Consider the following 26,215-nt stretch of genomic DNA (forward strand, 5'->3'; position numbering starts at 1 on the left):
CCTCATAATTTGACCTTCACTGGGCACTGATCCAAATCTCAGCCCTCAAAATGAAGTGTAAATTTAACTAGGCTCCTCTTCAAATAATACTACCAAATAACATTCCAGATACTTATTTTTCTACAAATTTCTATGCCCATAGAGATTAGTTCCCTGATTCCTAATTTCCTAAACTCATCAGTTATCCCTTTATCTTCAAATGCTTCAGTTGACAGATTTTTTTTAATGAGAAAAATAGAAGGGAGTTATTTTGGTTCTGGACAGAAACCGGTTCTTTAGATTCATTCTGCTTGGCCCAATACTGAACATCTAGGGTTAAATGTTCTTGCATACAATTAGAAACTGTCTGTAAGATGTTGGCAGCAGGGCCTGAAACACTCTGCTTCTTTGCAGAGCACTCGAGTTAAGCTCAGCAAAACCACGTTAACTCACTAGTGGTATAGAAAATGGAAAGTACTTTTTATACTACAAAACACCAAGCAATATTATTTACATTATGGTCATTATATATTGCTCAGTCTTCTAGTTCCTGAAGGAATATAAGTCTATTTTTAAATAGCTACAAGTAAGCCTTCTTTGGTGAAGATCCAAAATAACTATCTGTATCAGGAACTATCCAATAAAAGATTGATCTGAAAAATTGTTTAAATCATACCCACTGATCCAGGTATGGGCTTTCTTTCCCATGGAAGGGACAAGGGGTCCGCTTGTGCAGTGGAAATAACTATGGCAAAAAAGGCTCACAGGCAGGAATACATCCCCTAAGGATCCTAGAAGCAGCCTAAGAAAACACTTGCTTTGACCAGACATATGCTTGAAAAAAAATGTGTATTCGTCTTTTAGCAGTACACATACCATGGTATATAACCTTCTTCACTGTCTTACTCTTCTTCTACTTTCTGTACTCTTGTATTGAAATATACCAACCATAAGCCTTAACATCCACAACTTTTAAGTCAGTTTATAAATATATACAAACCCAATTAAGAATCCCCTACTTTTGTTAACATTTGTGAAAACCAAGTAAAAGATAAACAGGAATTCTTTATACACTTGACCCTTGAAGAACACAGGTCTGAATTTTGTGGGGTCCACTGATAATTTACACTGAGTGTGCCAGCCTCTCCTGCCTGCCTTTCCACCTCTCCTCCACCTGTTTTGCCTCTGCCGCCCCTGAGGCAGCAAGACCAATCCCTGTTCTTCCTCTTCCTCCTCTGGTGAAGACGATGAGGATAAAGACCTTTATGATGATCCACTTCCACTTAATGAGTAGTAAACATATTTTCTTTTCCTTATGAATTTCTTAATATTTCCTTTTTTCTAGCACTTTATTATAAGATAATACAAATAACATACAAAATATGTTCTAATCAACTATTTATGTTAATGGTAAGGCTTCTTTTCTGGTCAATAGTAAGCTATTAGTAGTTAAGTTTTGGGGGAGTCAAATGTTATACTCAGATTTTTGACTGTGTAGGGGTGGGGGGAGATAGGCACCCCTAACTCCCACATCATTCAAGAGTCAACTATACTAGTTTTGCCAGCTTTTCTATAAGTTTGAAATTATCATAAAATGATTTAAAACATTTTTAGACCAGCTGCACGGTGGGTCACACCTGTACTCCCAGCACTTTGGGAGGCCAAGGCAGGTGGATCACCTGAGGTCAAGAGTTCGAGACCGACCTGGCCAACATAGTAAAACCTCATCTCTGCTAAAAATACAAAAATTAGCAGGACCTAGTGGTGCACACCTGTAATCCCAGCTACTTGGGAGGCTGAGGCAGGAGAATCACTTGAACACAGGAGGCGGAGGTTGCAGTGAGCCGAGATCACGCCACTGCACTCCAGCCTGGACAACAGAGCAAGACTACGTCTCAAAATTAAAAAATAAAAAAAAAAGATTTAAAACATTTTTAATTTTTTTTAATTTAAAAAAGATTATCCTATCTTTGGATATTTTTAAATATTGCAATGACCAAGTTACAGTTGAGTTTTAAATCTGGGTCTAACACAGACCAGAATTACTTCATTTCATCCAAACTTTCTGGCCACAAGGTTATTTTTCTCAACTTCTTTTCCTACCTGACATGCTCAATTGCAAGAGCTGTCTGGTCAAACACTCCTGAATCATCAAACACCACCCACAGCTCCTGCAGGGGCAACCGATGCTCCTTCAGATCGAGGAGCTCCTTCATGCACTCCATGGTAAAAGTGCTCACTTGAGAGTCACAGAGGTATGGTTCAGCAAGCCTCACCACTGCCTTCAAGGCTGCAAAGTCCACATCTGTGACCTGAAATTTAAAATAATGTGACTTAACACACGGAAATCAAAATTAAGATACACCTATAAGACACTACTGACAACCTGATTTTTTTAAAAGCATACAACATGGGTGGGGAGGCTTTACCCATAATATAAAGGATGAACAAGGCAGGCTGCCTCTTACCCTCATGGAGCTTACACTGTAATCAGGGAGATCAACAAACACAATGGTAACCAGTAGGTGACAGAGAATAACTAGCAGGGGTGGGGATCTGGTTCTGCTGAGATGGCCAAGGAAGTCAGCTCTGAGCCAGGCTGAGGAGGACGAGAAGGAAGCAGCCATCTGAAGAGCAGGGAAAGCACAGAAGGCCTGTGGCAGAGACAGGCTTGGCAGCTGGAGGAGCGGAAAGGCAGTCCTTCTTGCTGGAGCCAAAGGGAGGAAATGGAGGAGGGGGGCGGTGTGCAGTGGAGCAGCAAGATATGAGGTGAGAAAAAGAGGCAACGAGACCAGGACATGAAGGACATCTGAAGGAGCTTGGATTTTATGTGTTTTCTATACAATGAAAAGCCATAAAGCCAATACTAAGCCCTTGGTAAAGACAATGCATTAGGAGTTTTAAGCAGAGAAATGGCATGCTTCTGTTTTAAAACAATGACTTTCATTGTTTTCGGAGAACTGATTGGCAGGGGGGGCACTATCATAACCAAATGAATAGGCCTGAACTTCAACCAAAAAATATTAGCACAATCCAAAATTTTAAAACTCACAAGCAATAGCTGCAATCCACTGCCTCGTACATAATCACTGTAGTATATGATGCCATTTTCTAAGGGAGCTGCAGCAACAACTTGTATTCACACTCCCTGGTTTGACATTTTAGTTTACTAGGGCTTTTTATGGTCAGTTAACAAACACTGAGAAAAATTCAAAGCTGTAATTAGAATGCAAATGTAATGTAAAAGGCCTAGTCAGAAGAAGAATAAGACTGTTTTTACATTCTGCAATGGGACACACTGTCAACAGATTAACCACATATAAACAAATTTGCTAGGCAAAAACTGGGCTAGTTTAAAAATGCCTCTCAGAGGAGGTTGCAGCGAGCCGAGATCATCCCACTGCACTCCAGCCTGGGCAACACAGTGAGACTTCATCTTAAAAAAAATTAATAAATAAAAATGCCTTTTAGGTTTGAGCTGCTTAACGAATTACAATTAAGAAGTTAAAAACTTTTTTGAAACCATTAACTTCATAATTAGGTCTAATGTCTTAAGTGATCTCCAATACCTTCTTTTAATTAATTTAAACCAGTTTAATTCCCTGGTAACAACTCCTCAGTTGCCTTTAAAATTTGCAGAACACTTCCTAAAACATGGCAATTAGATGTGAAAAACATGCTATTTGAATCAGCTCATAAACTTTAATTAAAAATAAGCACTTTGGATATAACAGTCTGAAGTAAAGTGCTTATAGCTAGAGACAAAAGTCTTAACAACAAAATTAACCTTACCTCAACCAGCACCTTGAACACATTAGTATGCCAGACTGCCCGCCATCCAGATGGCTCAAGGACCTTCTCCAAGAACTCAGCTGTGAATTCCTGTACCTCAGAGGCCTTGCAGTCAGCTACAAACAAATTAAACACAGGAAGAACTGAGAATGCATAAAGCAGAGGGAAGTTAATAAATCCACTTAAATCCACTTTCTCAGAAACAACTGGCAATCTGAGGGACTGAAACAGATAATCTACTTGTAAACTAAAAAGATAAAAGATGCAAAAAACCAGCCAGGCAGTGGCTTATGCCTGTAATCCCAGCACTCTGGGAGGCCGAGGCAGGCGAATCACCTGAGGTCGGGAGTTCGAGACCAGCCTGACGAAAATGGAGAAACCCTGTCTCTAGTAAAAATACAAAATTATCTGGTGTCGTGGCACATGCCTGTAATCCCAGCTACTAGGGAGGCTGAGGCAGGAGAATCGCTTGAACCCAGGAGGCGGAGGTTGTGGTGAGCAGAGATCACACCATTGCACTCCAGCCTAGACAACAAGAGCGAAACTCCATCTCAAAAAAAAAAAAAAAAAAGCAAAAAACCCACTCACCTAAAATGTAATCTTGATAGGCTCTGAATCGCTCATAGAACAAAAGTTGATTTGTTTGGAAAATTTCTGGGAAAAAGGTTTTTCCTTCTGGCATAAAACTTTGTAAACTAGAGCCTGGTTTATCACGGTAGCTACAATCACTGCATGAATCTTCATCTTGGAACAAACCTAAAAAAAAAAAAGCAAAAATAAGCAAGCTCCAGTGCCTTATTTGAATGCTTCTATTTTCATATCCTTGCATAGAAATCCCAAACAAAATACAAACAAGAATTTGAATATGAATAGTCTACTTACCTCCACCATTGTGAGAAGAAACTAGTTTTCCAAACTTAAAAATATTTCAAAATCCAAATTCTACTTCAAAACAATAAGAGCTTAAGATCTTTCACAGTTAGATTTTTGTTGTTGTTCTGTGAGGTTTTGGGGGGAAGCAGAAGGCCGTTTTTGTTTTTGTTTTAGAAACGGTCTCACTCTGCCACCTAGGCTGGAGTGCAGTGGTGCGATCATAGATCACCCCAACCTCAAACTCCTGGACTCAAGCTACCCTCCTGTCTCAGCCTCCTGAGCAGCTAGGACTACAGACATGCACCACCACGTCAAGCTGGAAGACAGCTGATTTTTAATTCAGTGGAAATCACTCAAGTTCTCCTGCAAAGCATACAGCCTGTGATTTATACTACAGTTAGCAAGTGATAATAATCAAGTATCTTAGTTATTTATTTTCCAAAGCAATTCCATAAAGCTCCTTTAAGAAAGGGAGCTGACTTCCTCTCAGATGGGTTAAACCCTCCCTTTATTTCCTACAATATCAGTCTGTCAATCGCCCCTCAATAAACAGGGATGAGAGTCTTAATAATCCATAAGGTTTACTTCAGTAAGGTTATTAGATTCCTCCTCACTAATTTCAATGACTGTGTCTAAGGAAAAGATCAGAAAATGCAAATCACATTAGGTTTGGGCTGTATATAATGTTTCATAAGGTATGATTCAGCCAGTGGCATATCTAATTCTATGTAATAAGATGTTTTTAATAAATGAAACAACTACTAAATAGGCAATGCTAAAAAGGGTAGCATTTAGAATGTAGAGTAGTTTCCAGAGGTGGTTTCAGGGAAGGTATCTGAGCTGTTAGCAGATACCTTTTTTCTCCCTCCCCCTTGATTTTTTCCTTCCCTTTCCCCCTTCCTTCCATTTCTTTGTCCCTGTTCAGGCCACCAGAAGTACTTGACCCACAGATGACCAAAGTGTACTCAAGGGTCTACTGCTTAGAAACACTGATGCACATGAACCTTAGAAGACATCAGTACCTTACCGGTTATGTAACAATGCCTCAGCTTCCTCGCCTATAAAGGGAAGATAATAGTACATCTACTTCAACTAAGAAGATTAATTATTTGTTAATAATTCACAACAGTGCCTATTACATAATGTATATGTTTGTTAAAGAAATAGTAGTACTTCAGCACCATTCTTTTTTTTTCCAGCACCATTCTTTATAGCTTTATGGAGGTATAATTAACGTATAGAAGTTATATACATTTAAAGTGTATAACATGATGGCCAGGCGTAGTGGCTCACACCTGTAATCTCAGCACTTTGGAAGGCCGAGATGGGCGGATCACCTGAGGTCAGGAGCTCGACACCAGCCTGGCCAACAGGGTGAAACCCCATCTCTACTAAAAATACAAAAATTAGCCGGGTGTGGTGGCGGGCGCCTGTAATCCCAGCTACTTGGGAGGCTGAGGCAGGAGAATCATTTGAACCCGGGAGGCAGAAGTTGCAGTGAGCCGAGATTGTGTGCTGCTGCACTCCAGCCTGGGCAACAGAGTGAGACTCCGCCTCAAAAAATATATAATAAAATAAAAAATAAAGTGTGTAACATGATGTTTTGATATACCTATACATTATGAAATGATTACCACAGTAAAGTGAATTAATATTTCCATCACCTCGCATAGTTACCTTTTGTGTGTGTGTGGTGTGAACACTTGTGATCTACTCTGTTAGCAAATTTCAAGTACAAAATTTGCGTCGCATTGCACCATCACATCATTGCCTATTAATACTGTAATAATAATACAGTATTATTAACTATAGTCACCGTGCTGTATGTACATCAGATCCCCAGAACTATTCACGCTGCATAACTGAAACTTTGGACCCTTTGACCAGCATCTCCCCATTCCCCCCACCCACTGGCAACTACCACTCTACTCTCTTTCTGAAACTTCCTCTTTTTTAGATTCCCAGTATAAGCGATGTCATGCAGTATTTATTTTTGCAGCCACTTTAAAAACTTTATGTCACTTCAACTTCACCACAAGTACAACCACTGGCATAGTCTTCCAGATGGGAAAACTGAAGCCAAGTGACTTTTGCCAGTTGGAGAGGTGGGTTAATAGTGGAATTGTCACACTTATGTTTTCTCACTTTGTTGGGACTCTCTGCTACACAATACAACCGAAAGTGTTAACGTAAAAACATGAACCAGCTTAAAATATCACAAAAAAAATAGTAATGAAACTCTATGAGGAGGAAGAAAGGGAAGAGAACTAGGAGACCCCGGTTCTATTTCTGGACTCCGGCCCAAGTTGGCGCTCCTCACTTTGGACACGTCACTACCCTCCGTGCACAGGACAGCCATCTAGGCCAAGGGTTCAAGCTTTCTTCTTCTTCGGAAAAGGGAAGTGTGGTTCGTGATCTCCTTTGAGATGCAGGTGAAAAAGATGACCCCTTGAGCAACAGTAAATGCACAGTTCCCGCAAAACCCATCCAGATTGGGAATTCCTGGCCCAATCCAGCTCCCTCCAATCTCGGGGCGGGCTGAGGCCAGAGAGTGCAGGGAGAGGGGGAGATGCGGATAGGGAAGAGAGGGAGTCCCCCACCCCTGGGTACCGCCCGACTTTGAGGTCCCGTCACTGGGTCCCGGCCGCGCACCGCCGTTCCCGCCACCCTGGACAGACGGTTCCGGAAGGCCCGCGACCCAGGCGCCCTCCTAGGATCCCGACGCCCCAGGCCTCCGCTCAGAGGCGGCTCCGCGGGCCCGGCATGGAGAGCTCACCTTTCTCCAGAGACGCTGGCTCCTGCTCTACCGCCCAGCCCGTGCGCTCCGGCGCCATAGCAGCTGCCTCCAGACCGCCGCCCGTCAGCGACCCTTCAGCCATTTCAAATTTCCGCGGACGGCCGCCCAGGCAACGACGTGATGACGCAGGCTCTGCTGATTTGATAGTCGGGCCGTGGCCGTGGACCAATTAGAGTCCGGCCCTGCTCCAGCCCCCACCAACACCGCCGCCGCGCCCCGGGCTGACAGCTGTTCTCGTTCAAGTGCCCGGCCTTTGCTTTTCTGGGATGAACTTGAAGAAAGTCGAATTGGGACATAATTTGGAATGATTTTCGAAAAAAACGAAGGAGCAATGCCTGGAAATGAGATATAGTGGAAAAGTTACTGGGTTGAGAGTCAAAAAACATAATATTTAAACTTATCTGGGCTATTCCTAGTGGTATTGCCTTGGGCAAGTCATTTCACCTCCCACAAGCACAACTTCAACTGAAAAGGATGCTGGCCTATGTGGGCCCAAAACTTTCACCACCAAACACCAGTCTCTCTCTGTCTTTCAATACACACACACACACACACACACACACACACACACACACAGAGAGACACAGAGAGAGAGAGAGAGAGAGAAAGAGAGCATATTTTCAAAGAATGTCAAATTAAATTTAGTAAGTAAATTTGTTAATTTGGATTAATCAAAGGCAACTATAATCTCCATCATAATGGCTAACATTTACTGCATATTGTGTGCAAGACACCCTCCTGCATGCGTTACCTGGATTGTTCTGTTTAATCTTCACAACGATCCTATGAGACAGGAGCTATTATTATACCCATTTTACTAATGAGCAAATGGAGTCACTAAGAAGTTAAGTCACTTCTCCAATCTAACCCAGCAAAGCCAGGATGTTAAACCAGCCAGACTCCATGAAGAAGCCTTTTAATGTCTCTGCCAGGCCATCACTACTAGAATGATGAGGTCAGCCCGAGATAGCCCAGGTTACCAGGATACCAAGTGGGATGTGTCCACAGGGGACCAAGAGCCTGGTCATGACAGTTCGTCTGTGCAGTCTTAATGAGGGGAAACATTTCCACTTATTGCTTTGAAGAAACACCTTGGGCTAAAGTCTCTCCGATCCCTTACAGCTGAAATAAAATGGAGCCAGGAGGGGTGACTGTGGAAACCCGCACCTAATTGGGCTAACTTTTCCAGGAAGTAAGATTTCTTTTTATTTTTTTTATTTTTTTTTTAAGTATTTATTGATCATTCTTGGGTGTTTCTCGGAGAGGGGGATGTGGCAGGGTCATAGGATAATAGTGGAGAGAAGGTCAGCAGATAAACACGTGAACAAAGGTCTCTGGTTTTCCTAGGCAGAGGTCCCTGTGGGCCTTCCGCAGTGTTTGTGCCCCTGGGTACTTGAGATTAGGAAGTGGTGATGACTCTTAAGGAGCATGCTGCCTTCAAGCATCTGTTTAACAAAGCACATCTTGCACCGCCCTTAATCCATTTAACCCTGAGTTGACACAGCACATGTTTCAGAGAGCAGGGGGCTGGGGGCAAGGCCATAGATCAACAGCATTCCAAGGCAGAAGAATTTCTCCTAGTACAGAACAAAATGGAGTCTCCTATGCCTACTTCTTTCTACACAGACACAGTAACAATCTGATCTCTCTTTCTTTTCCCCACATTTCCCTCTTTTCTTTTCAACAAAACCGCCATCGTCATCATGGCCCGTTCTCGATGGTCGCTGTCTCTTCGGAGCTGTTGGGTACACCTCCCAGACGGGGTGGCGGCCAGGCAGAGGTGCTCCTCACCTCCCACAGGGGGCAGCCGGGCAGAGGCGCTCCTCACTTCCCAGACGGGGCGGCCAGGTAGAGGCGCTCCTCACTTCCTCCCAGACGGGGTGGCGGTCAGGCAGAGGTGCTCCTCACCTCCCAGAGGGGGCAGGCGGGCAGAGGCGCTCCTCACTTCCCAGACGGGGCGGCCAGGTAGAGGCGCTCCTCACTTCCCAGACGGGGCCACCGGGCAGAGGCGCTCCTCACTTCCTCCCAGAGGGGGTGGCGGCCAGGCAGAGGCGCTCCTCACCTCCCAGACAGGGCGGCCGGGCAGAGGCGCTCCTCACCTCCCAGACGGGGCGGCGGGGCAGAGGTGCTCCTCACATCCCAGACGATGGGCGGCCAGGCAGAGACTCTCCTCACTTCCTAGACGGGGTGGCGGCCGGGCAGATGCTGTAATCTTAGCACTTTGGGAAGCCAAGGCAGGCAGCTGGGAGGTGGAGGTTGTAGCGAGCCGAGATCACGCCACTGCACTCCAGCCTGGGCAACATTGAGCATTGAGTGAGCGAGACTCCGTCTGCAATCCCAGCACCTTGGGAGACCTAGGCGGGCAGATCACTGGAGGCCAGGAGCTGGAGACGAAACCCCGTCTCCACCAAAAATACAAAAACCAGTCAGGCGTGGCGGCGCGCGCCTGCAATCCCAGGCACTCGGCAGGTCGAGGCAGGAGAATCACAGGAGCCCAAGGCAGGGAGGTTGCAGCGAGCTGAGATCACGGCAGCACAGTCCAGCCTGCGCAACAGAGGGAGACCGAAGAAAGAAGCAGAGGGAGACAGAAGAAAGAAGAGGGGAGAGGGAGGGGGAGGGGGAGGGGGGAGGGGGGAGGGGGCGGGGGGGCGGGGGAGGGGGAGCAGTAAGATTTCTTTGACTGTTGTTTGCAGAATCTGACCTTACATTTATTTGCTCACTGAACAAATACATATTGAGCACCATGAGGTAAAAACACAGAAAACGATAATCAAGACTATCAACAGACCTTGAGGATGACGCTAGCTTTTTCATCATTCTCCTCTTCAACCTTGCCGCCCACAAACCTCACAAATGGCAGCATTTCTCCTCGCCCATTTGCATCATCACTGGAGACAACACAGTTCTCTTCTCATCCAATTACCAAATATTTCATCAACCATCAAGATATTACTCAAACCAGGCTAGGCATAGTGGCTCATGCCTGTAATCCCACCACTTTAGGAGACCAAGGCAGGTGGATCACTTGAGTCCAAGCGTTTGAGACCAGCCTGGGCAACATGGTGAAACCCCATCTCTACAAAATAAAAAAAAATAAAAAAAAAAACTATCTGGGTGTGGTGGCATGCAGCTGCGGTCCTAGCTACTTAGGAGGCTGAGGTGGGAGGATCTCTTGAGCCCAGGAGGCAAAGGTTGCAGTGAGCCAAAATTGTGCCACTGCACCCCAGCCTGGGCAACAGAGTTAGACGTGTCTCAAAAAAATATATATATAAACATAAATATAAATATATGTATATTACTCAAACTACTGCTTCTGGGAAAAGTCTTGGAAAGGAACAGGAGGCAACGGTGTCAAAGACCAAATACATATGCTTTTGCAAACTCCACTAAGAACAAACTATTAAACTAAATACATTTGCCCGTTGTGGTGGCTCACACTTGTAATCCCAGCACTATGGGAGGCTGAAGTGGGCAGATCACTTGAGGTCAGGAGTTTGAGACCAGCCTGGCCAACATGATGAAACCCCATCTCTCCTAAACATAAAAAAATTAGCCAAGCCTGGTGGCATGTGCCTGTGGTCCCAGCTACTCAGGAAGCTTAGCCAAGAGAATCACTTGAACCCCGGGAGGCAGAGGTTGCAGTGAACCAATATCATGCCACTGCACTACAGCCTGGGCCACAGAGTGAGATCCTGTCTCAAAAAAAAAAAATACAGCAGTGTGATAGAAAATGATGGGGAGAGACAAATTCAGACTTGTATGCAAAACACCTGATTTTAAACTTAGCAACTAATTTTTTAAAAATTTAAACACTACACAAGCCAGAAAAACTTTATTTCTCAGGCCAAATTGTCCCATGGCCCACCAGATTGCAACCTCCGTTCTGAGCCCAAACTACTCAGGGCACAGTGCAGGGACCAGGAGGAGCTTGTTGTAAATGCAGTCTCTCCCACCCCAACCCCAGACCTGCTGGATCAGAATCTGTGTGTGGCAAGATCCCCAGTCCCCAAGTGACATCATTCACATTTGATACAAAGCCCTTCTGAACTGACCTCTCTCCTGAGGCCTTATCGGTTTTCACATTCCTGCTGGAAAACTTGATGTAGGTTCTTGCCTGTGATTCACCTTCACTGTGCTGCAAAGCCAGATCGGAGCACAGCCCTTCCTCCAGCGCAGATGCCTCAGCTGAATATTCCAAAAACCAGAACACCTCTTCTCCTCTAGAGGATCACAACTCCTCGCCAGCAAGGGAACAAAACTGGACAGAGAATAAGTTTGATGAATTGACAGAAGTAGGCTTCAGAAGGTGGGTAATAACAAACTCCTCTGAGCTAAAGGAGCATGTTCTAATTCTAACCCAATGCAAGGAAGCTAAGAACCTTGAAAAAAGGTTAAACTGATCGCTAACTAGAATAACCAGTTTAGAGAAGAATAAAAATGACCTGATGGAGCTGAAAAACATAGCATGAGTACTTCATGAAGCATACACAAGTATCAATAGCCAAATCAATCAAGCAGAAGAAAGGATATCAGAGATTGAAGATCAACTTAATGAAATAAACTGTGAAGACAAGATTAGAGAAAAAAGAATGAAAAGGAATGAACAAAGCCTCCAAGAGGTATGGGACTATGCAAAAGACCAAACATATGTTTGATTGGTGTACCTGAAAGTGACGGGGAGAATGGAACCAAGTTGGAAAACACTCTTCAGGACATTATCCAGGAGAACTTCCCCAACCTAGCAAGACAGGCCAAAATTCAAATTCAGGAAATAAAGAAAACACCAGAAAGATACTCCTCGAGAAGAGCAACCCCAAGACACATAATTGTCAGATTCACCAAGGTTGAAATGAAGGAAAAAATGTTAAGGGCAGCCAGAGAGAAAGGTTGGGTTACCTGCAAAGGAAAGCCCATCAGACTAATGCTGGATCTCTCTGCAGAAACCCTATAAGCCAGAATAGAGTAGGGGCCAATATTCAACATTCTTAAAGAAAAGAATTTTCAACCCAGAATTTCATATCCAGCCAAATTAAGCTTCATAAGCAAAGGAGAAATAAAATCGTTTATAGAAAAGCAAATGCTGAGAGATTTTGTCACCACCAGGCCTGCCTTACAAGAGCTCTTGAAGGAATCACTAAATATGAAAAGGAAAAACTGATACCAGCTACTGCAAAAACATACCGCATTGTAAAAACCATCAATACTGTGAAGAAACTGCATCAGCTAACAGACAAAATAACCAGCCAGTGTCATAAAGACAGGATCAAATTCACACATAACAATATTACCTTTGAAAGTAAATTGGCTAAATGGCCCAATTAAAAGACACAGACTGGCAAATCGGATAGAATCAAGACCCATTAGTGTGCTGTATTCAGGAGACCCATCTCACGTGCAAAGACACACATAGGCTCAAAATAAAGGGATGGTGGAATATTTACCAAGCAAATGGAAAGACACACATAGGCTCAAAATAAAGGGATGGTGGAATATTTACCAAGCAAATGGAAAGACACACATAGGCTCAAAATAAAGGGATGGTGGAATATTTACCAAGCAAATGGAAAGCAAAAAAAAAAAAAAAAAAAAAAAAGCAGGGGTTGCAATCCTAGTCTCTGATAAAACAGACTTTAAACCAACAGGCCGGGTGTGGTGGCTCACGCCTGTAATCCCAGAACTTTGGGAGGCCAAGGCGGGTGGATCACGAGGTCAGGAGATCAAAACCATCCTGGCTAACATGGTAAAACCCCATCTCTACTAAAAATACAAAAAATTAGCCGGGTGTAGTGGCAGGCATTTGTAGTCCCAGCTACTCAGGAGGGTGAGGCAGGAGAATGGCATCAACCTGGGAGGCGAAGCTTGCAGTGAGCCGAGATCGCACCACTGCACTCCAGCCTGGGCAACAGAGTGAGACTCCGTCTCAAGAAAAAAAAGGCCAACAAAGATCAAAAAAGACAAAGAAGGGCATTAAATAATGGTAAAGGGATCAATGCAACAAGAAGAGCTAACTATCCTAAATATATATGCACCCAACATAGGAGCACCCAGATTCATAAAGCAAGTTCTTAGAGACCTACAAAGAGACTTAGACTCCCACACAATAATAGTGAGAGACTTTAACACCTCACTGTCAATATTAGACAGATCAATGAGACAGAAAATTAACAAGGATATTCAGAACTTGAACTCAGCTCTGGACCAAGCAGACCTAATAGACATCTACAGAACTCTCCACCCCAAATCAACAGAATATATATTCTTCTCAGCACCACATCACACTTATTCTAAAGTTGACCACATAATTGGAAGTAAAACACTCCTCAGCAAACGCAAAAGAATGGAAATCATAACAAACAGTCTCTCAGACCACAGTGCAATCAAATTAGAACTCAGGATTAAGAAACTCGCCCAAGACCACACAACTACCTGGAAATTGAAGAACCTCCTTCTGAATGACTACTGGGTAAATAATGAAATTAAGGCAGAAATAAATAAGTTCTTTGAAACTAATGAGAACAAAGACATAACATACCAGAATCTCTGGGACACAGCTAAAGCAGTGTTTAGAGGGAAATTTATAGCACTAAATGCCCACAGGATGAATCAGGAAACATCTAAAATCAACACACTAACATCACAATTAAAAGAACTAGAGAAGCAAGAGCAAACAAATTCAAAAGCTGGCAGAAGACAAGAAATAACTAAGATCAGAGCAGAACTGAAGGAGATAGAGACAGGAAAAACCCTTCAAAAAATCAATGAATCCAGGAGCTGGTTTTTTGAAAAGATTAACAAAATAGACCGCTAGTCAGATTAATAAAGAAAAAAAGAGAGAATAATCAAATAGTCACAATAAGAAATGATAAAAGGGATATCACCACTGATCCCACAGAAATACAAACTACCATCAGAAAATCCTACAAACACCTCTACGTAAATAAACTAGAAAATCTAGAAGAAATGGATAAATTCCTAGACACATACACCCTCCCAAGACTAAACCAGGAATAAGTTGAATCCCTGAATAGATCAACAACAAGTTCTGAAATTGAGGCAGTAATTAATAGCCTACCAACCAAAAAAAGCCAAGGACCAGACGGATTCACAGCCGAAGTCTACCAGAGTTACAAAGAGGAGCTGGTACCATTCCTTCTGAAACTATTCCAAACAATAGAAAAAGAGGGACTCCTTCCTAACTCATTTTATGAGGCCAGCATCTTCCTGATACCAAAACCTGGCAGAGACACAACAAAAAAAGAAAATTTCAGGCCAGTATCCCTGATGAACATCGATGTGAAAATCCTCAATAAAATACTGGCAGACCGAATTCAGCAGGACATCAAAAAGCTTATCCACCACTATCAAGTTGGCTTCATCCCTGGGATGCAGGGCTGCTTCAAAATATGCAAATCAATAAACGTAATCCATCACATAAACAGAACCAGTGACAAAAACCATATGATTTTCTCAATAGATGCAGAAAAGGCCTTCGATAAAATTCAACACTCCTTCATGCTAAAAATTCTCAATAAACTAGGTATTGATGGAATGTATCTCAAAATAGTAAGAGCTATTTATGACAAATCCACAGTCAATATCAAACTGAATGGGCAAAAGCTGGAAGCATTCCCTTTGAAAACCGGCAAAAGACAAGGATGCCCTCTCTCACCACTCCTATTCAACATAGTATTGGAAGTTCTGGCTAGGGCAATCAGGCAAGAAAAAGAAATAAAGGTATTCAAATAGGAAGAGAGGAAGTAAAATTGTCTATGTTTTCAGATAACATGATTGTATATTTAGAAAACCCCATCGTCTCAGCCCCAAATCTCCTTAAGCTGATAAACAACTTCAGCAAAGTCTCAGGATACAAAATCAACATACAAAAATCACAAGCATTCCTATACACCAATAATAAACAGAGAGCCAAATCATGAGTGAACTCCCATTCACAATTGCTACAAAGAGAATAAAACACTGGAATATAACCTACAAGGGATGTGAAGGACCTCTTCAAGGAGAACTACAAACCACTGCTCAAGGAAATAAGAGAGGACACAAACAAAAGGAAAAACATTTCATGCTCATGGATAGGAAGAATCAATATCGTGAAAATGGCCATACTGCCCAAATTAATGTATAGATTCGATGCTATCCCCATCAAGCTACCAGTGGCTTTCTTCACAGAATTTTTTAAAAAAAAACTACTTTAAATTTCATATGGAACCAAAAGGAGCTCATATAGCCAAGACAATCCTAAGTAAAAAGTACAAAGCTGGAAGCATCACGCTACCTGACTTCATAATATAGTACAAGGCTACAGTACCCAAAACAGCATGGTACTGCTACCAAAACAGATATATAAACCAATGGAACAGAACAGAGGCCTCAGAAATAATGCCACATATCTACAACCATCTGATCTTTGACAAACCTGACAACAGGCAATGGGGAAAGAATTCCCTGTTTAATAAATGGTGATGGGAAAACTGGCTAGCCATATGCAGAAAACAAACTGGAACCCTTCCTTACACCTTATACAAAAATTAACTCAAAATGGATTAAAGACTTAAATGTAACTAAAACCATAAAAACCCTAGAAGAAAACCTAGGCAATACCGTTCAAGACATAGGCATGGGGAAAGACTTCATAACTAAAATACCAAAAGCAATTGCAACAAAAGCCAAAATTGACAAGTGGGATCTAATTAAACTGAAGAGTTTCTGCACAGCAAAAGAAACTATCATCAGAGTGAAAAGGCAACCTAGAGAATGGATAAAATGTTTGCAATCTATCCATCTGATGAAGGGCTAATATCCAGAATCTACAAGGAACTTAAACAAATTTACAAGAAAAACAACCAACCACAGAAAAAGGCGGCAGGGGGGGTGGGGAGTGGAGATATGCACAGACACTTCTCAAAAGAAGACACTTATGCAGCCAACAAACATGTGAATAAAAAGCTCATCATCACTGGTCGTTAGAGAAAATGCAAATCAAAACCACAATGAGATACCATCTCATGCTAGTTAGAACAGTGATCATTAAAAAGTCAAGAAACAACAGATGCTGGAGAGGATGTGGAGAAATAGGAACACTTTTACACTGTTGGTGGGAGTGTAAATTAGTTCAACCATTGTGGAAGACAGTGTGGTGATTCCTGAAGGATCTAGAACCAGAAATACCATTTCACCCAGCCATTCCATTATTGGGTATATATCCAAAGGATTACAAATCATTCTACTATAAAGACACATGCACACATATGTTTATTGCAGCACTATTCACAATAGCAAAGACTTGGAACCAATCCAAATGCCCATCAATGGTAGACTGGATTAAGAAAATGTGGCACATATACACCATGGAATATTATGCAGCCATAAAAAAGGATGAGTTCCTGTTCTTTGCAGGGACATGGATGAAGCTGGAAACCATCATTCTCAGCGAACTAACACAGGAACAGAAAACCAAACACCGCATGTTTTCACTCACAAGTGGGAGTTGAACAATGAGAACACATGGACACAGGGAGGGGAACATCACATACCCAGGCCTGTCGGGGGGTGGGGGGTTAGGGGAGGGATAGCATTAGGAGAAATACCTAATGTAGATGACGGGTTGATAGGTGAAGCATAGATAAATGGCACATGTATACCTATGTAACAAATCTGCATGTTCTGCACATGTATCCCAGAACCTAAAGTATAATAAAGAAAAGAATAAAAAAAAAATAACACAAATAAAATAAAATAAAGATACAAAGAGAAAAACATGACTTCCAGAAATTCCAAGGTACAGCTGAGAATGAAAACCACTGCCTTCCATCATCGCACCCGCCTGCCCTTTTCTTGTCTCCCATCCATTACTGTTTCTTACATTCCTGTTGAATTTGACCAGAATTGTTTCTTAAGTACAAACATTGTCTAAAGTGGCACTTTCTCTTTCCAGCAGCTCAGAGAACCCAGTGTTTGTGTGCTGACTCCTGAGATCCTGACTTGATTAGGTTTCCAAGGTTTTGTGTACATTGAGGGCACACACAATGAAACTGCCTAAAGACCAGAATTAAGTGCTCAGCAGTGACCCATGCGGACAGATGGATGTTCTGACCCAGCGATATCCACTTGGAAAGGGTTTGCAGCATGGCAGACCAGTTGTGGGGAAACTTCCATCACCCAAATTCAGAGGGCCTTTTATTTCCCCTAGTTACCTCTAACTCTCTCAGAACTTTTTCTACAAACAAAAGATACAGGAGGGAAAAAAGTCAAGAATTTTAGTTCATGCTTCTGCCTTTACAGATATTTTTTATGCCCAGGAACAGTGGCAACTAATGTTCCAGGGTATAAATATGTAAAATATTTTAAGATAGACACTGTTCTAAGATTCATGACAACACGATGGTCTGGTCAAAATAGTGTCCCATTTTACACATGGAGAAACTGAAGCTCGGTGTGGTGGCTCTCACCTGTAATCCCAGCACTTTGGGAGGCTGAGGTGGGAGGATCACTTGAGGCCAGGAGTTCGAGACCAGCCTGGGCAACATAGTGAGACCCCAGGTGTGGTGGTACGCACTCATGGTCCCACCTACACAGGAGGCTGAGGCTGCGGTGAGTCATATTCACCCCACTGTTACTCTAGCTTGGACAACACAGGGAGACCCTGTCTCAAAAAAAAAGAAAAGAGATAAAAGAAATTGAGGCACACAGAGGCTAAGTTGCCTGGAACAAATAGCTGGCCAGTGATAGTGAGCATTTGAATCCAAGCCACTTGACTCCAGACAGAGCCTCTGCTCTTAGCCACTGTGATCTAGTGCCACTTACAGGAACTGTAGTGGGGAATGAATTGGCTTAGAGGAGGGGTCCCCATTCCCTGGGCCACAGACCAATACCAGTCCCTGGCCTGTTGGGAACTGGGCCGCACAGCAGGAGGTGAGTGGCAAGTGAGCAAGCCAAGCTTCATTTGTATTTGTAGCTGCTCCCCATCAACCATATTACCCCCTGTCAGATCCCCAGTGGCACTAGATTCTCACAGGAGCGGGAACTCTATTGTGAACTGCCCGTGCGAGGGATCTAGGTTGCACACTCCTTATGAGAATCTAATGCCTGATGACCTGTCACATTCTCTCATCACCCCCAGATGGGACTGTCTAGTTTCAGGAAAACAAGCTCAGGGCTCCCATTGATTCTACATTATGGTGAGCTGTATAATTATTTCATTATATATTGCAACGTAGTAACAATAGAAATGCACAATAATAGAAGTGCACAATAAACGTAACGCACTTGAATCATCCTGAAACCATCTCCCTCATGTCCTGTGTGTGGTTTCTTCCATGAAACCGATCCCTGGTGCCAAAAATGTTGGGGACCACTAGTCTAGAGTAAAAATATTGGAAGAGCATATAGTTACCGGATGTTCTTAAACGTTGGAAGAGGAAGTGCAATGCAACACAGTGCACATGCGGGTGCTGGATGGATGAATGTGTAAATGTTATGGAGTGTACTGAAGACGATGAATGCTTTCCTGCAAGAAGGAATACCGCTAACGTCCAAAGGGGCCGACCTTGAGCCACTGCCTCCCAGGGAGGAAAGCTCTTTATGTATCACAAAGAGACTATCTGGAGGACTTAGGCAATGCTAAGTATAGCTGAGGAAGATTTGGCTGATATGGAAATAGAACCCCCTTCCCCCTGCTGAATGCTGCCATATTAACACCTACTATTTGGCCTCATGGTTGTCACCTTGCTGTGCCAGCCTGAGGGGGTAAAGCGACCTCAACGTCCCCTCTTGCCAGCCCCTGCTGCTTCCCTCCAGGGGATTTACAGGGTGCAGAGGGCATGACCAGTAATGCCATCTTCAAGATGGCAATGGCATGGGTGATAGTGTGCCTCCTCTAAAGGCCTGCCATCATCAGCTGGGACTACGTAGCCAGAAGAAGCATTCTGCCCTGAGGGGAAGAATGGTACAACTGGTGCTTCCTGATGACAGCCTCCAGCATTGAATCCTTCACCCTCTCATCAGTGTCATTTACTTCAACTTGAGCATCCATGTAAGATTCAGAAGCGCACCTCCCTGAGGAATGACAACATTGCCTCCAGCCAAGACTGCGCAGAGATGAACTTCAGGGGAGAAAAAAGAAACACATGTCACATTTTTTCTTAAACCGGGAGAGAGGAGGAGCAGGAGAAGAGACCAGAGCCCCTCTCCCAGGCACCGGGGCTTTCCTTGGATGTCCTGAGACTCAAGATTTCTCACCTCTGCAGGTGGACCTGATAATCCCACGCAGAAGAACCGCTACATGGCAGCGAGAACGCCTGCAATGGCAGCAGACAGCCGGGCCTCCCCAGCACGGCATCTCCCGGGACAAACGAGCGTCCGCGTCGCTGGACATCATGGTGTGTGCATTTGTCCTGTGCTGAGCTCCCTACACTGCTCGTGATCATCCAAGCTGCCTGCCACGGGTCACATGTCCAGCACTTTCTCTATGAGACACGCTGCTGGCTCCACTGGCTGAATTCGGCTATCAGCCCTCTTCCCTACTCATTCTGCCACGAGTTTCAGAAAAGCATTCCATCAAACCGCTGTGTCCTGGAAAGGCCGAGCGAGATCCACCCACTCCCATATGTACATGTGACAGAAACTACTCTTGTACTCTTAATGGTGGAGGCTGTCCAGGTTCTTAGCGTCTTGGACAAAGAATTGGACAAAACGCACAAACAAAGCAAGGAAGGAATGAAGCAATTTATTGAAAATGAAAGTACACTACACAGCGTGGGAGCGGGCCTGAGCATAGGGGCTCAAAGGCCCTGTTACAGAGTTTTTGTGAGTTTCAATACCCTTTACTTGGGGTACGCCCTATGTAAATGAAGAGTCTGAAGTAAAGTTACAAAGTCATTTACGGAGGACGGCCTATGGACATCATAGCTGAAGTGTGAATTGGCCTTATGTTCCCTGCCTCCATACCCTATTTTCCTGCCTCAGTACCAGATCACCTAAACCCTCATAAAGGAAAATTTTAAAAATCTCAGGACCCTCAAACTCCCTATGCCAAATGTAAAGTTAAGCCTCAGGCTGAGTCGTGCAACACCCTCTTCCAAATGAACAGCTGTTACCAGCATTACACATCAGCCAGATCCCCAGGGAAAGGTCGAAGGCCTCAGGCATCTCCAGATGCTTCCACAGATCATTCTTCAATAAATTTGTAACCGCCCAATGGGTTCACCTTGCCCGCTGTCTACACAGAGCTGGTTTATCAAGACAGGGGAATTGCAGTCGAGAAAGAGTAATTCACATGGAGCCAGCTGCGCGGGAGACTGGAGTTTTGTTTGTTTGGTTTTGTTTTGAGACGGAGTTTTGCTCTTGTCACCCAGGCTGGAGTGCAGTGGCACGATCTCAGGTCACTGCAACCTCCACCTCCCGGGTTCACGTGATTCTCCTGCCTCAGCCTCCTGAGTAGCTGGAATTACAGGCACCCACCACCACGCTTAGCTAATTTTTTGTATTTTTAGTAGAGACAGGGTTTCACTATGTTGACCAGGCTGGTCTTGAACTCCTGACCTCAGACATCCACCCGCCTTGGCCTCCCAAAGTGCTGGGATTACAGGCATGAGCCACTGTGCCCAGCCTGGAGTTTTATTATTACTCAAATCAGTCTCCCCGAGCATTTGGGGATCAGAGTTTTTAAAGATAATTTGGCAGGTAGGGGCTTGGAAAGTGGGGAGTGCTGATGGTTCAGGTTGGAGATGGAATCACAGGGGGTCAAAGTGAGGTTTTCTTGCTGTCTTCTGTTCCTGGGTGGGATGGCAGAACTGGGTGAGCCAGATTACGGGTCTGGGTGGTGCCAGCTGATCCATCGAGTGCAGGGTCTACAAAATATCTCAAACACTGATCTTAGGTTTTACAATAGTGATGTTATCCCCCAGGAGCCCTTTGGGGAGGTTCAGACTCTTGGAGTCAGAGGCTGCATGACCCCTAAACTGCAATGTCTAATCTTGTAGCTAATTGGTTAATCCTGCAAAAGCAGACTGGCCCCCAGGCAAGAAGGGGGTCTTTTTGGGAAAGGGCTGTTATCAATTTTGTTTCAGAGTCAAACCATGAACCGAATTCCTTCCCAAAGTTAGTTTGGCCTATGCCCAGGAATGAACAAGGACAGCTTATAGTTTAGAAGCAAGATGGAGTCAGTTAGGTCTGATCTCTTTCACTGTCATAATTTCCTCAGTTATAATTTTTGGAAAGGTGTTTCAAATTCTTTACTAGCCTCCCATAAACAAGGACAAGTCAATCGTAACTTCAGGTCTGCAATCCAAGTCTAGCTCCTAAAACTAAAGTCCGTTGGATTGCACACTGATTTTTAATTTCCATTACGAGTATATCTCCCCAGATGCAGAACAAAGATAAGATCAGCCATTCCTCCACCTACCCAGAGACATCTGCGTCATTGATTCTTCCTTTACTTCTCTTTTTCCTTCAAACACTCACCTTATCTATGTAAAATACAGAATTACTGGACACTAAAATCTCCCAGGACTGTAACCATTCGCTTTATTGCCTACCTGCCCTTCTTCCTACATGCCTTCCCTGTCCTCCTTTGAAGAAAATGTATAAATAAAAAACCTCCTGAAAACATCTTTGGAAAAACGGCCACAGATAGGCCTGTGGCTCAGTTTTCCCAGACACGCCCCAAAGCTGGCTGAATAACCCTCAATTGATTGAGCCCCTGGCCTCGGTCACTCATTTCAGCTGTCACTCGCTATGATCCACGGAGGAAAGGGTCACAAACACTTCCCTAGGCCCTGCCACTAACTTCATTTTAGTCTTTGCCACAAGGAAACATGGAACCCATATAAGAAACGGGTCCCTACAAGCTCCTTTAAAATGTGGTATATGCAATTGCCCTACAGGGCTTTGTACTCAGAACAGTCAACAGCATGGAGTTTACCCGGTGGCTTATTAGAAATGCGGGCTCTCTGACCTCACTCCAGACTTGAATTCCAGAATCTGCATTTTAACAAGATTCCCAGGTGATTTGTATGTTTAAAAAAGTTTAAAAAGCGGTGGGGCCGGGCAGGGTGGCTCACACCTGTAATCCCAGCACTTCAGGAGCCCGAGGTGGGTGGATTGTTTGAGGCCAGTTTGAGACCAGCCTGGGCAACATAGCAACCCCCCGCGACCCCGCACCCCTAAAAAGAAAAAGAAAAAGCAGCATTGGTCCCAGGGATCCATAGGAAGATAAAATGGCTGAGAAAAATCATTCTGTACTACCCCCATCTCCTGTGGAGACATCCTATTGAAGGCTTAAAATCACTGCAGCTCAAGTTTATGTTATTTTGCCAAATTTCCACACAATATCCTAATCAATCCATTTTATTCCTTGATAAGCCTCGCTGTTTAAATATATTCAACCCTTTTGTTTGTACTGTTGTGGGGTTTTTGTTTTGTTTGTTTGTTTTTGAGACAGAGTCTTGCTCTATTGCCCAGGCTGTAATGCAGTGGGGAGATCTCAGCTCACTGCAACCTCAGCCTCCTAGGCTCAAGCAATTCTTGTGCCTCAGCCTCTGGAGTAGCTGGGATTCAGGCCTGTGCCACCACACTCAGCTAATTTTTTGTATTTTTAGTAGAGATGGGGTTTCAAGTAGAGATGGGGTTTCACCATGTTGACCAGGCTAGTCTCAAACTCCTGGTTTCAAGTTGATCCACCTGCCTCGGCCTCCCAAAGTGCTGGGATTACAGGTGTGAGCCACCATGCCTGGCCTGTTTGTACTGTTAATGGGGGAAAAAAAAAACTGTAAAATATTTGTTAAAGGTTTATTCTGAGCCAATATGAGTGACCATGGCCTGGGAAACAGTCTCAAGAGGCCCTGAGAAAGTGCGCCTGGGGCAGTTGAGTTACAATTTTTCTTGTTTTTTGTTTTGAGACAGGTTCTCACTCTGTAGCTCAGGCTGGAGTGCAGTGTCACAACACGGCTCACCGCAGCCTCGACTTCCCAGGCTCAGGTGATCCTCCCATCTCAGCCTCTCAAGTAGCTGGGACTGTAGGTGTGCACCACCATGCCCGGCTAGCTTTTGTATTTTTGTAGAGATGCAATTTCACCATGTTGCCCAGGCTGGTCTTGAACTCCTGGGCTCAAGTGATCCGCCCACCTTGGCCTCCCAAAGTGCTGGGATGAGCCACCATGCCTGGCCCACAGTTTGGTTTTTATATGTTTTAGGGAGGCAAGAATTGCAGATAAAATCACATCAATACATGGAAGGTGTACATTGGTTTGGCCTGAAAAGGCGGGACGTTTCAGAGCTGCGGCTTACAAGTCATAGGTGGGTTTTAGGGATGCTTTAGTTGGTAGTTGGTTGAAAGAGTTAAGCTTCGTCTAAAGACTTGAAGTCAGTAGAAAAGAATGCTTAAGTTCTGATAAGGTGGGAGGTAGTCTGCTGTCAGTCATGCGATGCTTTATGAAAGTCAGGTTGGAAAGTAAGCCACATTATCCCGAGTCAATAAAAAACCCATTTAAATGAAGATTTCATGGTTTGTAAGGTGTGACTTAACCCCTACCTTGCAATGGACTTAGGCCTTGTTTATAATTTAGTATCTTACTGCCACAGTGTTTTGTCAGTCTTTTATTTTTTTCTTTCCTTTCCCCCCAAATTCAAACAAGTGTCAGTAATGACTTTTTTTTTTAGATGGAGTCTCGCTGTTACCCAGGCTGGAGTACAGTGGCACAATCTCAGCTGAAATGACTGTCCTGCCTCAGCCTCCCGAGCTCAAACAATTGTCCTGTCTCCGCCTCATGAGTAGCTGGGATTACAGGCGTGCACCACCATGTCTGGCTAATTTTTGTATTTTTAGTAGAGACAGGGTTTCACCATGTTGGCCAGCCTGGTCTTGAACTCCTGGCTCAAGTGATCCACTTGCCTCGGCCTCCCAAAGCGCTGGGATTACAGGCATGAGCCACCACACCCGGCCAATGATCTGTATTTTAACCTTAATACTGGTCAGTTGTGCCTAAACTCCAAAAGCAAGGCGGTACAATAGGATGAGTCCAATCTCCCTTCTCATCATGGCCGAGAACTTGGTTTTTCAGGTTTCACTGGGGTCTCCTTGGCCAAAAGGGAGTCCATTCAGTCAGCTGGGGGGCTTAAGGTTTTATTTTTAATTGACGATACTAGTATATGAAAGTATTCCATCACCTTTGTGTATATAATTAAAGACAAGGCTTGAAAAAACAATGATAGAACCTGATTTCTAAAAATATATCAGGAGGATTTCACATTTTACTTTTTTTCTTACCCTCCCTCTTTTATTTTTTTCTTTCTCCCTTCCTGTGAGTGTGCATAGATTTTACATTTTACATTTGCAAAACCATACCAGAAGAATCGGCTCCTTTCCAATGCAACGTCTCTGGGTAGGTGGAGGAATGTCTGATCTCCTCTTGTCTTTGCTCTGCACATGGGGAGATAAACTCGTAATGAACATTATCAATCAGTATGCAATTCAATGGACTTTAGTTTTGGGAGCTAGACTTGAATTGCAGAACTGAAGTTACAATTGGCACATCCTTGTTTACGGGAGGTCAGCAAAGCATTTGAAACCACCTTTACAAAAATTGTAATTGAGGAAATTATGACAGTGAAAGAGATCAGACCCAAATGACTCCATCTTGCTTCTAACCTTTAAGCTGTCCTTGTTCATTCCTGGGCATAGGTGGAACTACCTTGGGAAGTAATTTATAGTTTGACTATGAAACACAATTGATAATAGCCCTTTCCCAATAGTTATGAAGCGTCCAAAGGTTTCCTTGTGTTTCTATTTCGCTAAGTGAAAATGGATTTAAGTCACAGCCTAAGATTTTACTTATTTGAAGACACTACTGACGCAAGGCTGAACACAGCAATGAGTGGTACAATATACAATCTGGCTGGGCAAGGTGGCTCATGCCTGTAATTCCAGCACTTTGGGAGGCTGAGCCAGGTGGATCACAAGGTCAGAAGTTTGTAACCAGCCTGGCCAACATGGTGAAACCTCCATCTCTACTAAAAACACAAAAATTAGCCAGGGATGGTGGTGCACGCCCGTAATCCCAGCTACTCGGGAGGCTGAGGCAGGAGAATTGCTTGAACCGGGGAGGCGGAGGTTGCAGTGAGCCAAGATCGCTCCACTGCACTCCTGCTTGGGTGACAGAGCAAGACTCCGTCTCAAAAAAATAAAATATATAGTCTATCTCCAGAGATTTTGGAAGCATGAACCATTTTGTTGGACAATGCAGGGTGCCCTACTGGAGTATTCAGCAATACAAGACCACAAGCCAGGAAACATTTGTCTTTAATCAAACCTAAGGCAAGTCACTACTCTTGGGAATTCAAGTGTACAGCAAATGTGTAGATACTGGCACCTGAATCAGTGTCTGTTGTCCATGTCTACAGCATCCCCATAGGACCAACCCCAGCAAACAGGAAGGTCTCCTGCACAGATTTCTCTACCTTTCATTTACAATATGCAGTCTGGAATTCCCATTGTCAAAGACAATTCTGTTGGGAAATCCTTTCTGCTTGAACTTATTACCTTGAGGTCTCTGAATCAGACAGCAAATGTTAACAGAAGACCCCTCTGGAACCTAGACTTTGTATTTAAATCCCCTCAGTGCCTCTGGTGGTGCATTTATTCCTTGAGGTCTGTCACATTTCTCAGTGGCTCTGAGAGTTGCACATGAACTGTACACTACAAGTGCTCATCATTCTCCTTCTAGGTGCTCTGGTGCCTGATCAACTCAAACGCCTCTCTCTTTG

The 26,215-nt window shown here is 43.8% G+C and overlaps 1 protein-coding gene across 1 annotated transcript in view; it reads right to left on the minus strand.

Annotated features, from left to right (window-relative positions):
- Window positions 1–7,549, minus strand: part of SHCBP1 (SHC binding and spindle associated 1) — a 42,617-nt gene extending 35,068 nt beyond the window's left edge. The window contains exons 1-4 of the mRNA XM_054452875.2: window positions 7,421–7,549; window positions 4,360–4,527; window positions 3,772–3,887; window positions 2,083–2,291 (exon numbers count right to left, since the gene is read on the minus strand). Coding sequence (XP_054308850.1) covers window positions 2,083–2,291; window positions 3,772–3,887; window positions 4,360–4,527; window positions 7,421–7,523 — 596 coding nt within the window. The 5' untranslated portion in view covers window positions 7,524–7,549. The remainder of the gene's footprint in view (window positions 1–2,082; window positions 2,292–3,771; window positions 3,888–4,359; window positions 4,528–7,420) is intronic.
- Window positions 7,550–26,215: the final 18,666 nt, after the last annotated feature.

This window comes from Pongo pygmaeus, chromosome 18 (genome assembly GCF_028885625.2).
Source record: "Pongo pygmaeus isolate AG05252 chromosome 18, NHGRI_mPonPyg2-v2.0_pri, whole genome shotgun sequence".
NCBI classification, from domain to species: Eukaryota; Metazoa; Chordata; class Mammalia; order Primates; family Hominidae; genus Pongo; species Pongo pygmaeus.